General features: G+C 36.6%; 1 protein-coding gene across 2 annotated transcripts in view; it reads right to left on the reverse strand.

Moving 5' to 3' along the window:
• Positions 1-4,351: 4,351 nt before the first annotated feature.
• Dhx36 (DEAH-box helicase 36) overlaps positions 4,352-12,547 on the reverse strand; it is a 39,782-nt gene continuing 31,586 nt past the window's right edge. For both annotated transcript variants that reach the window (XM_031373978.1, XM_031373977.1), the window contains 6 exons: positions 11,988-12,071; positions 10,898-10,997; positions 10,695-10,785; positions 8,233-8,353; positions 7,533-7,685; positions 4,352-7,077 (listed from right to left, as the gene is read on the reverse strand). In XM_031373978.1, the coding sequence (XP_031229838.1) occupies positions 6,892-7,077; positions 7,533-7,685; positions 8,233-8,353; positions 10,695-10,785; positions 10,898-10,997; positions 11,988-12,071 (735 nt within the window). In that variant the 3' untranslated portion in view covers positions 4,352-6,891. The remainder of the gene's footprint in view (positions 7,078-7,532; positions 7,686-8,232; positions 8,354-10,694; positions 10,786-10,897; positions 10,998-11,987; positions 12,072-12,547) is intronic.

Raw genomic sequence — 12,547 nt, forward strand, 5'->3', positions numbered from 1 at the left:
ATTATAAGTATTTAAATGGAGTCCTAGAAGAGGGGCAAAGGAAGGGAATATTGCCAGAGGAGATGAATGAGGTGGTCCAAACAGTAAGCTATACTATGAAGGGCAAAGGGGTTCCTTACAGCTGAGTTCATTTCCTGTAGATGAAGAAACTGGATACTCCGCATCTACATGTATATCGGCACTAAACAAATGAACCTTAAGATAAAAGATCTGAATAAAGAGAATGCCTGCATGCTAATGAAGGTTAAATTTATGCCTCCAAGTGGATATCTGCATTAACTTAGACCCAAATGTAAAACTCGAAGCTTTTTACTTCTTCAGATATCATAGAAGAAACGTTAGGCAACCTTGGTTTTGGTGATAAGGACAACATCAAAGGTAAAATCAACAGAAGAAAACTTGGTAAACTTAGCTTTATTAGAGTTTCTCTAAAAAGCCTCAGAAAGTTTTACAAGTATATCACTGATAAAGGAAATGACTCCTAATGGTACTCTGCTATACTCATAGATCACTGCCTTCTTCATCCATCATCAGGGAAGTTTCCTCCTGCAGCACATGGGAACAAAGAGAGAGAACCACAGCCAGATGTTATACAGACAGTGAGACCTTGGAACACTCAGTCCTAAGTGGGATATCTCCTTCCCTCAGAGCTCAGGGAACCCCACCAAAGAAAAGGCAGAAAGTAAGAGCCAGAAGGGATGGAGGACACCAAGGAAACTGTAAAGTCCAGCCAACTCTGTTTTTGAGAAACCCCATTTTGTGAGAGACCATTTCCAGGAAGAAAATCTGGAAACCACTTAAGCAAACATCCTATGGCAACCCACTCCCCTTAGCAACAGCCAGTCAGGCTACGATAGCCAGACCAAGGTACATAACCTAAGACATCCTGCAGACAATAGATAACCTGAGCATCTTGTTTGTGGTTCCTGCAGATTACACCAGAAATGCAGTGTTTAAAATAAGAACTTGCTGACCCATATGGAAATACCCCAATAAAAAGCCTGAACCCCTAGACTCAGGGCTCACTCTGACCCACTGCAACAGGGATGGTGGGAGACCTTGCTCTAGAGCTCATAATAAGACCCTTATGTGTTTTACACAAGAATTGGCTCCTTGGTCGTCTTTGGATACCTGCACCTTGGGCATAACAGAAACAAGGCCCTCAAAATCAACATAAAGCTCATATAAACTCAGGGACTGAAGGAGCAAGTTCGAGGTCTATACTAGGTAGATCATTTACATAGATAAAGGTCCAGTTTAGTGTTTTGATGGAATTTCTGAGAGTGTGAATGAGTGAGTGGGTCTCTGATTCTTGTTCTTTTCTTCTGTTGGTTTGTCTTGTCTAACTTTCACGTGATAGTTTTTAAGCTTATATTGTTACATTTTTTAATGAATGAGTCACTAAGACAGAGGTTTACAACTAAACTGTCTCTTATACCTGCTGGCAGAGGGAAAATTCAGTTTTCTCCAATGGAATGATACCAGATGTATCAACCACTCCAGAACAGGCCTCATGTTCAGGAATACTTGACCAACATGGACTCCACAGTTTGTGTGTGTTTATTTGGTTAGTTTGGTGTTTTCACTTTTTGGGGGGGAGGGGGAGTATTCTTGGTTTTAGAGGTTGGTTCCTTGTTGTCGTCCTGGGTTTTTGGTTTTGTTTTGTTTTGTTTTGTTTTTTTTGAGAAAGAACTTAAAAGTTGGGTGGGCAGGAAGGGGGAGAAGATCTGGAAGGATTTGAGGGAGGTGAAGAATATGATCAAAGTATATTTAAAGTTAAAAATTGTTTTAATGAATAAAAATATGAGTTGTTCATTCCAATTTGTACTAGAAACTCTTAAATTTTAACTCAAAGTCCAGGAATGACTTCAATTTTAAACAATAGCAATGATCTGGATAGCTCACCAGAGTACACATAGAACACACAAACCTAGGGGGAAGAAGGAACTCTTGGATGTCAACCAAATATTCTCAAGTACACTCAAATAGCTAAAAGGGGCCAGCATGGTTAGCACAGCTATGTAGTTCTATAATCCCAATCTCAACACTGGAGAGGCAGACCTCTCAGTTCCAAGTCAGCCAGGTCTATATAATGAGACCCTGCCAACATAAGAACTAAACAAAATACTGAAAAGTAAGACCCTAATAACCCAAGACACTCATGAGGAAACTGAAACAGGTCATCTTACTGCTAGGTGAAATGCAATAAGGCCTTGGGAAGGCAGTCTGTCAGTTTCTGCCACATAATCCCTACCACAATCACCGGCCTTGCTTGGGTTTATCCAAGTGAGTTAACAACAGGACCACACATAAAATGTGCATACATGTTTACAGCAGCTGTTTTCATGATCACCTAAACTTGGAGGCAACAAGGATGGTCTTCAGTAAGTGAATGGATAAACTATGCATCCGTCCATTTTTATCTTAAAATCAAAGGAAAACAATTGGCTTCTAGCAATTGAAAATAAACCAAGAGAAAAGAGTATTCAAAGAGATTGATTGGAAACTATGGCAAAGAATAAAAAAAGAAATATGGAAAATATAGTGACCCTTTAACACTTCTGTGCTGAATAGTTTTATGTCAACTTGACATAAGTTAAGAGTTATCTGAAAAGAGGAAACCTAAATTGAGAAAAATGCTTCCATAAGATCCAGTTGTAAGGCATTTTAATTGGTGACTGATGGAGAAGAGCCTAGCCCATTTTGATTGGCTGGGCTGTCGTCCTGCATTCTAGAAGGAAGCAAGCCATGATGAGCTAGACAGTAAGCTCCATAGCCGCTGCCTTAGCTCCTGCCTCCAGGATCCTGCCCTATTTGAGTTCCTGTCCTAAATTCCTTTAAAGAAGGACTACAATGTGGAAGTCTAAGCCAAATAAATCCTTCCTTTCCAACTTGCTTTTGTCATAGTGTTTCATCAGTTACAGAAACCCTAAGACAACCACCATCACACAACCTCTACAGCTGATGAGATCCTTAACCATTAATGGTCTAGGTGCTTTTAAAGCAAGTTCATCACAAAAGCAACTAGAAATGACTAAGGTTACTACAGTATAGCTTACAATACTATCATGATCCTACTAGTTTTAGATTTAACGCTACACATTTCTCTGTACCCTGGTATCTTAGTCTAAGTTCTGGTAGATTTCAAATTTTATAATAAATTTGTATATATTTTAATAATGATGGATATCCATTTTATGCACTGACAGACCTTTTTATAAAATTTTCAATTGTTATAGTCACAAACAGTACAATCTTTTCAAATTACTGCAATTCTTTCTGATCTCCACGCTCCCCTAAAATGTTGTTCAAGTTGGCAATTACAGGAAGAATGCCTGGGGAAAAGCCCCAGAGAATTCTACTGCATTAAAGCTCTAGGGATCAACTCTCACTTATCAATGATGCCCTTTTTCAGAAAGAAAGCCATTCATTCTGTCTTTAAACAGACTTGAAAATTTCTGTCGATGTGTCAAATTTAAGAACTAGAAGGAAAGTCAGAATTTAAAAGAGTTCCCCTCATCCAGCAGGTCCAGCTGGACCCCCTTCACTGGATCTGTGATGTTTCCAAAAGCAGTTGCTCTCATGGTATTCTCAACAACCAGCTTGGGTCTCACACCTTATCTTTTCCCTCGTAGTAGGTGCCATTTTCTTCTAGCACTTGCTTTTCCACATGAAAACACACACATATGATTGTTCTCTAGGTCAAGAAACAAGCATACCTATCTAAAATGAATAATCTGCTCCCCAGACAGGACTAGTTTTCAACCCATCATTTGAGACGAGGTGAAGAATACAGTACTCTATGTAGACGACAACTGAGCAAAGCAGCAACTAGTCACCTGGAAAGATGCCCATTGCTAATCTTAGGAGCAAAACTTAAGACAAAACCAAAATAGAACATTTTAACTTTATGTTAAAAAACAAACTAAAAAACCAATTAAAAGTACCAAGAACTAAATAAGAGACTGAGTAAGCAAAAATGGTATAGCCACTTCAAGAAAGGTTGGCAGTTTAAGACACACTTTACCAGGAGCCTGGAAAGATAACTTAGTAGTTATCTGAGGAAGGATTAACAGCCCTTACAAAAGACTTGAGTTCAGTTCCAACATCTACATGGCAACTCTCAACCACTTGGAATTTCAGCTCTAGAGGATCCAATGCTGGCTTTTGGCTTCCAGAGATACCTGCATACATGTGATACATATTAATTTACATAGGCATTTATACACATTAATTTACATGTACACATGAGTGAAAATAAAAATCTTTTTAAAAAGACACACTTTACAATCTGATGGAACTATCTTAATCCTTAGTATTTAAACAGAAAGTAAAAAACATGACAACTGTACACATTTAGGGCAGCTTTATTCATTAACAGCAAAAATGCTGAAAATACATGAAATGTCCACCAAGTCGTAACTGGATACAATGACATAACCATAAAAGAGAATACTAAGCAATAAAAATTACTAATATGTACAGTAAGCATGAGTTTTCTCAATGCTTATATTAAGTGAAAGAGGCTGGACATGTGGACTATGTGAATCCATTCCCAGAAAACCTAGAAAAGGCAAAACTATTGATGAAAAACTGCTCCCTGGGCACCAGAGGGCAGAAGCAGGGAAGGGCATTTTACCTGTAAAAGCAACAAGAAAACATCTTAGGTTGAAGGGAATGTTCTACTACATTAAGACTGTGGTATTAGCTACATAATTTCATACAGTAGACAAAATACACTGAAATTATACTCTTAAATTGGTTAATTATACACAATATCTTAAAGCTTTAAAAAGGTATGGAAGAATATCAAAAACTAACAATGATAACATGATTTACTTTCCTGGATACACTTTTGAATATTCTCTAATGAAGATGTTTTTTAAAAAAATCAGAATAAAAATGCTATTTAACATATAGGATTATTACAAATATATAGATATAAAACATAATTATAGTTACTTAAGAATAAATATAAGATCAGTGTTGAAAATGGAAGAAAATATGCCATCATTTACTTAGTCTGGGTCGGGTTACTGAAATAATTTTAAAGTAGACTGTTTTACAAATGCAGCAAATTAACGGACTTAAAATTACTACAGCTTTTTTTCCAGGTCAATTAATTAGGAAGGTACCATAGGTATGTACTTAAATGCTCTTAAAACATTATGCAGCATTATATTTTGTTTTTACTCATAAGTTTCTGTTACAGTGTTTTTTCCAGATTGTTCTTTGTGCTGTGCAAAGTGATATAAGCCAGCTTTTTCTTCTGGATGACCTATTTTTTAAGAGCACGACAGAACAAGTCATTCTAGGGTTTGGAGTGCATTTTTCAGATAGCAGACATAATCTGTGAATCAGAAGATGAATCTTCAGAGCATCCCCAAATCCACCCTCCATCCTTCTTAGCTATGTCAGAGACAGCAGCAGACGCTGGCAAGGCACCACTTATTTTTGTGTACTGCTTATCTGTAAAAACAGTTCTGACAATACTTTTGCATTTGCTGTGGAGGCTAAATACTTGCTTGTAAGCATACCTTGACTTTAGGGGCAAAACTAATATGATATAATACCATGACAACACCGCTATGACGAGGGGGAAAGATAATTTGGTGAGACAATCCAAAAGAATAAACTAAGTACACAGTGCATTCAAATCTTTGCATACAATGCCAGGTGGCAAATACTCAGACATGGTAGCAGTACCTGGACTAGCATTGGCAGCAAATCCATGGCAGTACTATGCTTATGTCCTGGTCATCTCACAACTGACTGGGGAAATAAGACCCAACTTGATTATCTCAGAACAATCACTGGCTCTTGGACAGGACAAAAGCAACATCTTCAAGCTAGGGGTAGGAACTCCATCAGGAAAATAAGGAGTCCAAAAGTAGGAAAAAAACAATAGCTCTAACAAGCCTGAAAACAGCCATCCACTAAGAGCATAAAGAGGCATAAAATGGTGCTTTTAGGGCTCAGGATGTGGCTCAGTAATATAGCAGTTGTCTAGCATCTGAGGCCCTTGGCTCAATCTTCTCCAAGGTCCTTAGTACAAAAAATAAAATGGAAAAATTGATTACTAAAGGATAAAAAATATTTCAAGAACAAAAAGTCACAAGCACTGTGTGAGGACCATATGTATCAGACATTAGTCTGTGGCCCTTTACACATATCATATTTAATCCTCACAATCTTTACCTGTCTTTCAGATAAGGAAAAGGGGCTGAGCTGAGACAGGACCTCTACTATCACATCCAGACACGTGCTCAATTGCTACATTACACTACACAGAGTAGGACAGTAGGTAACATAAGAACATTTTTAAAAACTTAAAACAACAAAAGAAAATAAAAGCAATCAAATCAAGTGAGCCAAGTCATTGGTAGAACTCTAGAAACCAAACCAAGAAGTTAACTGAGATTTATATATTGTACATTTTATTAAATATCGGGTTTTATTACAACAAATTTACTTATAATAGAAGTTCAATTTTAAAAAATGTGGTTGTATTCAAATTCTTACTTCACACTGTTTTTTGGCCCAACTTTCTATTTTTACTGTCTCTAGACAGTCATTATGGACAGAAAATTAATTTTGAATAATAGCATAAAGGAATTTCTCAATGTTACAACTTTGGGAATTCTCCCAAAGTGTGGACATATCTACAACAGAGGATAAGGTCAGGATGCACACTGCTTTTTCCAATGTCTTTATAGTAGCTAGATGGCACTGTTTAGTCATGCACATTAACTCTTTACTACCCAATGGAAGTTTCTAACTTACACACAAAAGCAAGTCATAACCCAGGGCGTGGCATTTTGCCAAAAAACTAAACAAAAACCATGGGATTTATGGACACCAGGATAGGTTTTGGGCCACCAGAGAAAGCTGTCAGCTGTAATATCCATGCTGTGACCGTGGTGGCAAGTTCCTTGGAGTAGCCTTTTCTTGTGTTTTGATTAAGTCTAGAATAGCTGAGAGTACTGCACAGTCTCTGGACTTAGTGTCATTCCAGTCGACAGGATGAGGGCATTCAATCTTCTCTTGTAGAAGGGTATCCAGTTCCTTTCTTAGTCCCTAAGGTTGAAGGAAGCAGACATGCTCATCAGGGAAGATGGGCTTTTAGATGATACAGCAAAGACAAATGTAACTTTGGTGGTGACAAGGATTTCCAGAAGCTATTACAAAGGAGGGTAAAGATTCAAAGTCTAATTCTTAAAGTCACTGGAAGAGTATTACTGCATCAAAAGTAATTTGGAAAACTAAGATCAGTCAATACTACTGGCTCTTTTGCAATAAACAGTTTTTTTAAAAAAACATTTCTCTTGGAGGCCATGATGTGTGCCATGGACTGTGTGGAGGTCATAGAAACACTTTCAGAAGTCAGTTATATACTTCCACCATGTGTGCTCTAAGGACAATGCAAGCCATTGGGTCTTCTGGCAGGCAGCAAGCTGTTTTATGTGTTGAGCTATCTGTGGCCCAAAAATTCATCTATATGCAACCTAACAGACAACCATTAACATCAGTACCTTAACAAGATGGGCAATTCTTTCTGGAGACTGAAACACAATCCATTCATCTACAGCAATAATTTCCTGATCCTTATCTTTCTGGATGGAAATATCTCCTCCAAAGAACAAGAGGCAGTATGGTGAAACTTCTGTACAGTCGTACAAGTATATCTGTAAAGAATATTAGTGGGCATGAGAAGTAGGAAAGGAACACTAGCACATAACCCAGCACCTCACACGTCAATCAGCTTCTTTCTAAGATACGAATTAACTTGCTTTTGTGATTCTGACAATTAATTTTGAAGAAATAAGACTTCAAATGAACCCATTCTAGTTCTTAGGAATTTTATATTTTTGTTCTAAATTGAACAGTTTATGAATGTCAAAACTAAATCAATAAAGATAAAATGACTTTTATTTGTATATTCAAATAGTAAAAAATAAAATCTCACTTACTATTCTGAACACTACTTAACTTATATTGCCATGCCAACAAATCATTACACAGTACAAATTCCTGACAGCATTTTTTGAAAGCAGCCTCACAGAGAAAACCATATAAATAAGTAAATGATGTAATATACTACCTACTTATAGAAAAAAGCTATAATTTATGTCAGAAGAAAAGTATAATTTTTAAGGTATAAAAATATAAAGCTACAATACTGACATTCAGATTATGTCAAATGTTATATGGTCATGTTAAATGTTCACTTACACTGCTTGTTCTCATCTTCAGGTGATAGATAAGCCAGTTGTAGTGGAAGTCTGTCTGCTCCACATTGACAGACTTAGGATGAATTGAAACCAGACCATCAGACTTTGTGTGAACTTTCACCCTTTGAAAAAGTTACAATACAGTTCAGATAAAGGGATTGTTCCCTCATTATTTCAAAAGAATTACTCCTTAATGGTGTTAGTATACAGTACATAATAAAGAATAAAACCCATGAAAGGCCTAGGAAGGAGCTTACTGAGATGACCACTACCTACAATTCATACAATAACTAAAATAATCAATTAAAAACGTCCATTGGTTAACTGTGTTCCCAAAAGAACCCAAAATTAAAAATTGAAATTCTGTTGAAAAGACTTTGGCTAAAACTGATTTTAAACTGTTTTTTAGATTTGCTTTAGGTGTATTAATGTTTTGTCTAGGTTTCTATATGTGCAGCACATATGTGCTTGCTACCCACAGAAGCCAGAAGAGGGCATTAGATTGTAAGCCTGGAGTTACAGTTTTGAGTGGCCATGTGGGTACTGGGGTAGAATGTGGGGACTATGAAAGAACAGCCAGTGCTCTTATCTGCTGAGCCATCTCTTCAGTCCCTTTAAAATGCTATTAAATGCCCAGTCAAATTTCTCAACTTATATATATGTATATACATAATATACATATTTTATTTAATATATATATTTTAATTCACTCTGACTTCTTAGGGGTTTTCTTTTTCCTGCAGTGTTTGTTTTATGTGAGAAGGAGTGCATGTGTGAAGGAGAGGAAGAACAAGGGCCATTCTCCCTGAAACCCATGGCAGTTTCAGGGCAGGAGGATAAGGAACTCAAGTTGTCAGATGTGGCAACAAGTGCCTGCCTACTAAGCTATCTCACAGGCCCCAGGGAACTGTTTTGTTGACAATCATTTTGTAAGTCGACTTGCTCATCAATATCATTCAAATAGATATTTCATGGTTGGTTTTTAAACAATGGTAATGGTGATATTGGACTTGCTACTTCCTAACCACTTCTTCAGAGTTTTTAAGGTCCTATGGATTCATAATATATCAAATCTTGTCATAGTTATGATTTACTTTTTCCTCAGTCAACCACTGTCATTCTGGAAACCATGAGTTAGAAAATTTCTGTATGGAGCCAAAAGTATATTAAGATTTGGTGGCCTTACAGTCTGTCTACAAGACCCAACTCTGTTAATTAAGCAGTAAATCAAACAACATACAAATAAATGAGCACGACTGAGTCCCAGTAAAAATGTATTAAAACATTACATTTGTATCTCTTCCTAACACCAACCGTTAGTACACTAATCCAAATAAAACTGTCTTCTTTTCATGAAGCTCTCCCATGATGATAGGAGATAACAAAATATTTGTATTTTAATATTATTCTATTAAAGTATCAGCAAAGTTAGACACAGGAATCTAGCAAACTACTGACATATAGAGATGTGGAAGGGGGTGTGGTAGCTCATGGATAATCTTCCCCTGTGTGAGGAGGCCCACGAGTTGGAGGCAAGCAGAAGCTACGACGTAAAACAGTCCTTTAAAATGAACAAAACAAAACCAAGAAAATCCAAACCAACTTAGATTATTTACAATATAGATAATTCAGCCACATTAAAATTTGTTCTTTCACCCATAACCCTGTAATTTAGCCTATCCCTAAGTTTTGTGGAGTTGTGTGTACAATATAGAATGCTTAACAGTATTCCTCGTCTAAGAAACATGAAAAGATCTCTTCTAATTATGGTAACAATACATACATCCAGCGACTAGTTAAATGTTTCTTGGGGAGAAATCATGCCAGTTTGAGAATCACAGCCCTAGAATATTATCTTAATGTTGGTCATTCTGGGTAGACTGTATTTTCTAATTGTATAATCATAAGATACCCAGCATTTCGTTTACATTAACACTAATATTTTACGTTACTACACAGTTCTAAACTATAATTTCCACATTGCTAGTAAATACCTATGTTGCTTGCTACACACCTGTTAAAAAACATTTGGGATCAATTCCTTAGGATAAACCCATATTAAAATATGAAATTATCAATAAACCGAACTGAGCCGATGACTACTGAACACCTTCTGAAGGGGGACAATTCAATACCCCTTGGCCTTCCTGACGGTCATTACCCACATTAAACTATGAGGCAGAAATATATACTTCACTGTTATCTCCAACTGCTAAGGCCATGTGGGCATACATTCCACTTCTCCAAAGAATGGAATTACAATTTTATTCAAATAGCCAAACTTATTCACACACACTCTCTCTCTCTCTCTCTCCTTTATTAACCTGTTTTGTAAATGGGTGATCAGGTAAGTGACTAAATCCTATGTATCTAAATTACCAAACTTGCAAAGAATCCATTTTTTACTAGAGGGTTCCAACGATGAAGAGCTGTGAGTAGTTTGTAACAATCTTCAATGCTTACATTTTCCTTTTTTTACCCAAATTTAGTCGAATTTTAGCAACTTTGGGATATAAACCAGCACAGATGACAGCTTTAATTATCTTCTCATTATCTATAGGGAAAGGGAAAGGAGAGGGAGAAAAGTAAATACTGAAGCAGTGGACCATTAATGGTAAGTGATTTACTGTTTTGTTTATTTGTTTGCTTTGTTTTGTTTTCTTTACCTGAATTTATATTAGCCTTTGGATCTTTGGGACTTCTACTGCTTACAAATCCAGCTCCAAGAAGATGCTCAGCAAACTGTCCCTTCATGTTATGCAGCATCTAGAAAGTCATGAATGGTAACAGCTAGAAACCTTTCATGCACAGAGCCTAGAAATCACACTCACCTCAATTTAGTTTTTAGCTTCTCCTAGTTTACAAAAAAAACGGTTCAATAATGACTAGATTTATAATTACATGTGTGTGTATATTTTGTGTGAGTCCTGGTGCCTGTGTGGGCCTGAAGGCTTCAGACCACCTATATTAAAGCTGGACTTACAGCTAGTTAAAAGCTACAAGACTCATGTGCTGGGAACCAACTTGGATTTTCTGCAGCAAGAGTTTTTAACTCTTTAGGCATCTTTCCATAATGTAGTATATTTTGCTATTCCATTTCAGGGAATGGCTTTTGATATGTGTCTGGGTAAGTTTCTACTACACATGACACACTGATGGAGATCAGCCTTGTCCTTAACGTTATGTTTCCAGCTACATCCACACCCCAACTACTTACAAAGCTTTTTTTATGTCAAGAATCTGCTTTCCCTAGGAAAGGAGATAACATTTCAAATGTAAATAAAGAAAATATCTAATAAAAAAAGCAAGAAAAAAAGTTTTCGTAATATTAAAAAAAAATTGTCCTACTTTCAAAAAAAAAAAAGGTTCGGCTTTCCAGGAGGCTGTTTGGTTGTGCTCTTTGGCCTTCAGGTTGATTTCTTAGTTTAGCAGCTCAACTGTCTATACCTTTTAAAAGTTCACTCTTATTAGCTTATTTTCTTTTCCTTGTTCTACCGAATGGATATTCCTTTCAGTAACCCAATGCTATGAAGCAGCTGTGAAATAGGCTACATCTGTTGTAGTTTTGGGCTGCAGTATTGTTCTGAGTTGGCACATCACTTTTCACTCTGATGACTAGGTGTTTTTTATTAAAATGTTAATTTCTACACACACACACACACACACACACACACACACACACGCAGATAAAACTGAACAAAATACATATGTACATAATAATCTTGTCTATGGGACTAGTACACCTTTCAGTATTACCTGTAGTGTGTTTGAAGACAGAAAATATTCCCAGCAATAGTCCTTTTCATATCTGAAACCACGTCGTTTGGCTTCTTCCCAGCCCTATTGGACAAAAGAAATGAAGAGACTCATTTACATCATCATTTACCACATCAAACTACTGAGCAGTTTCCATCTTAATTTACTTATCATTTATTTCTTTGCTGATATCCCATTTTCTCTGTAAAAATGTCAAAGAACTTTGACTCATGACAAAAACATGAAGCTCCTTATGATCCCAGTACCTAGCACTGCTACTGACATATGTATGTTTTATACAAAATCTTTCCACCGTAATATCAAGTATTCAATAAAAAACAATATTAGTAAATAAATTTCAATGCATTAGATTTTCAGCTTTAAAACCATGGTTTCTTAAGTAGAATAAGCAAAGGGGGAGGGAGGAGAGGCTGTTTGCAAGACAACTCAGTAGGTAAGTTGTTGAATGCAAGCTTGATAATCAGAGTTAGATCCCTTAATCTCCATATTGTAAAAGGGGAGATAGAACTCTCATTTGCTGTCCTCACTGTCAACACACT

This window comes from Mastomys coucha, unplaced genomic scaffold (assembly GCF_008632895.1).
Source record: "Mastomys coucha isolate ucsf_1 unplaced genomic scaffold, UCSF_Mcou_1 pScaffold16, whole genome shotgun sequence".
Taxonomy (NCBI): Eukaryota; Metazoa; Chordata; class Mammalia; order Rodentia; family Muridae; genus Mastomys; species Mastomys coucha.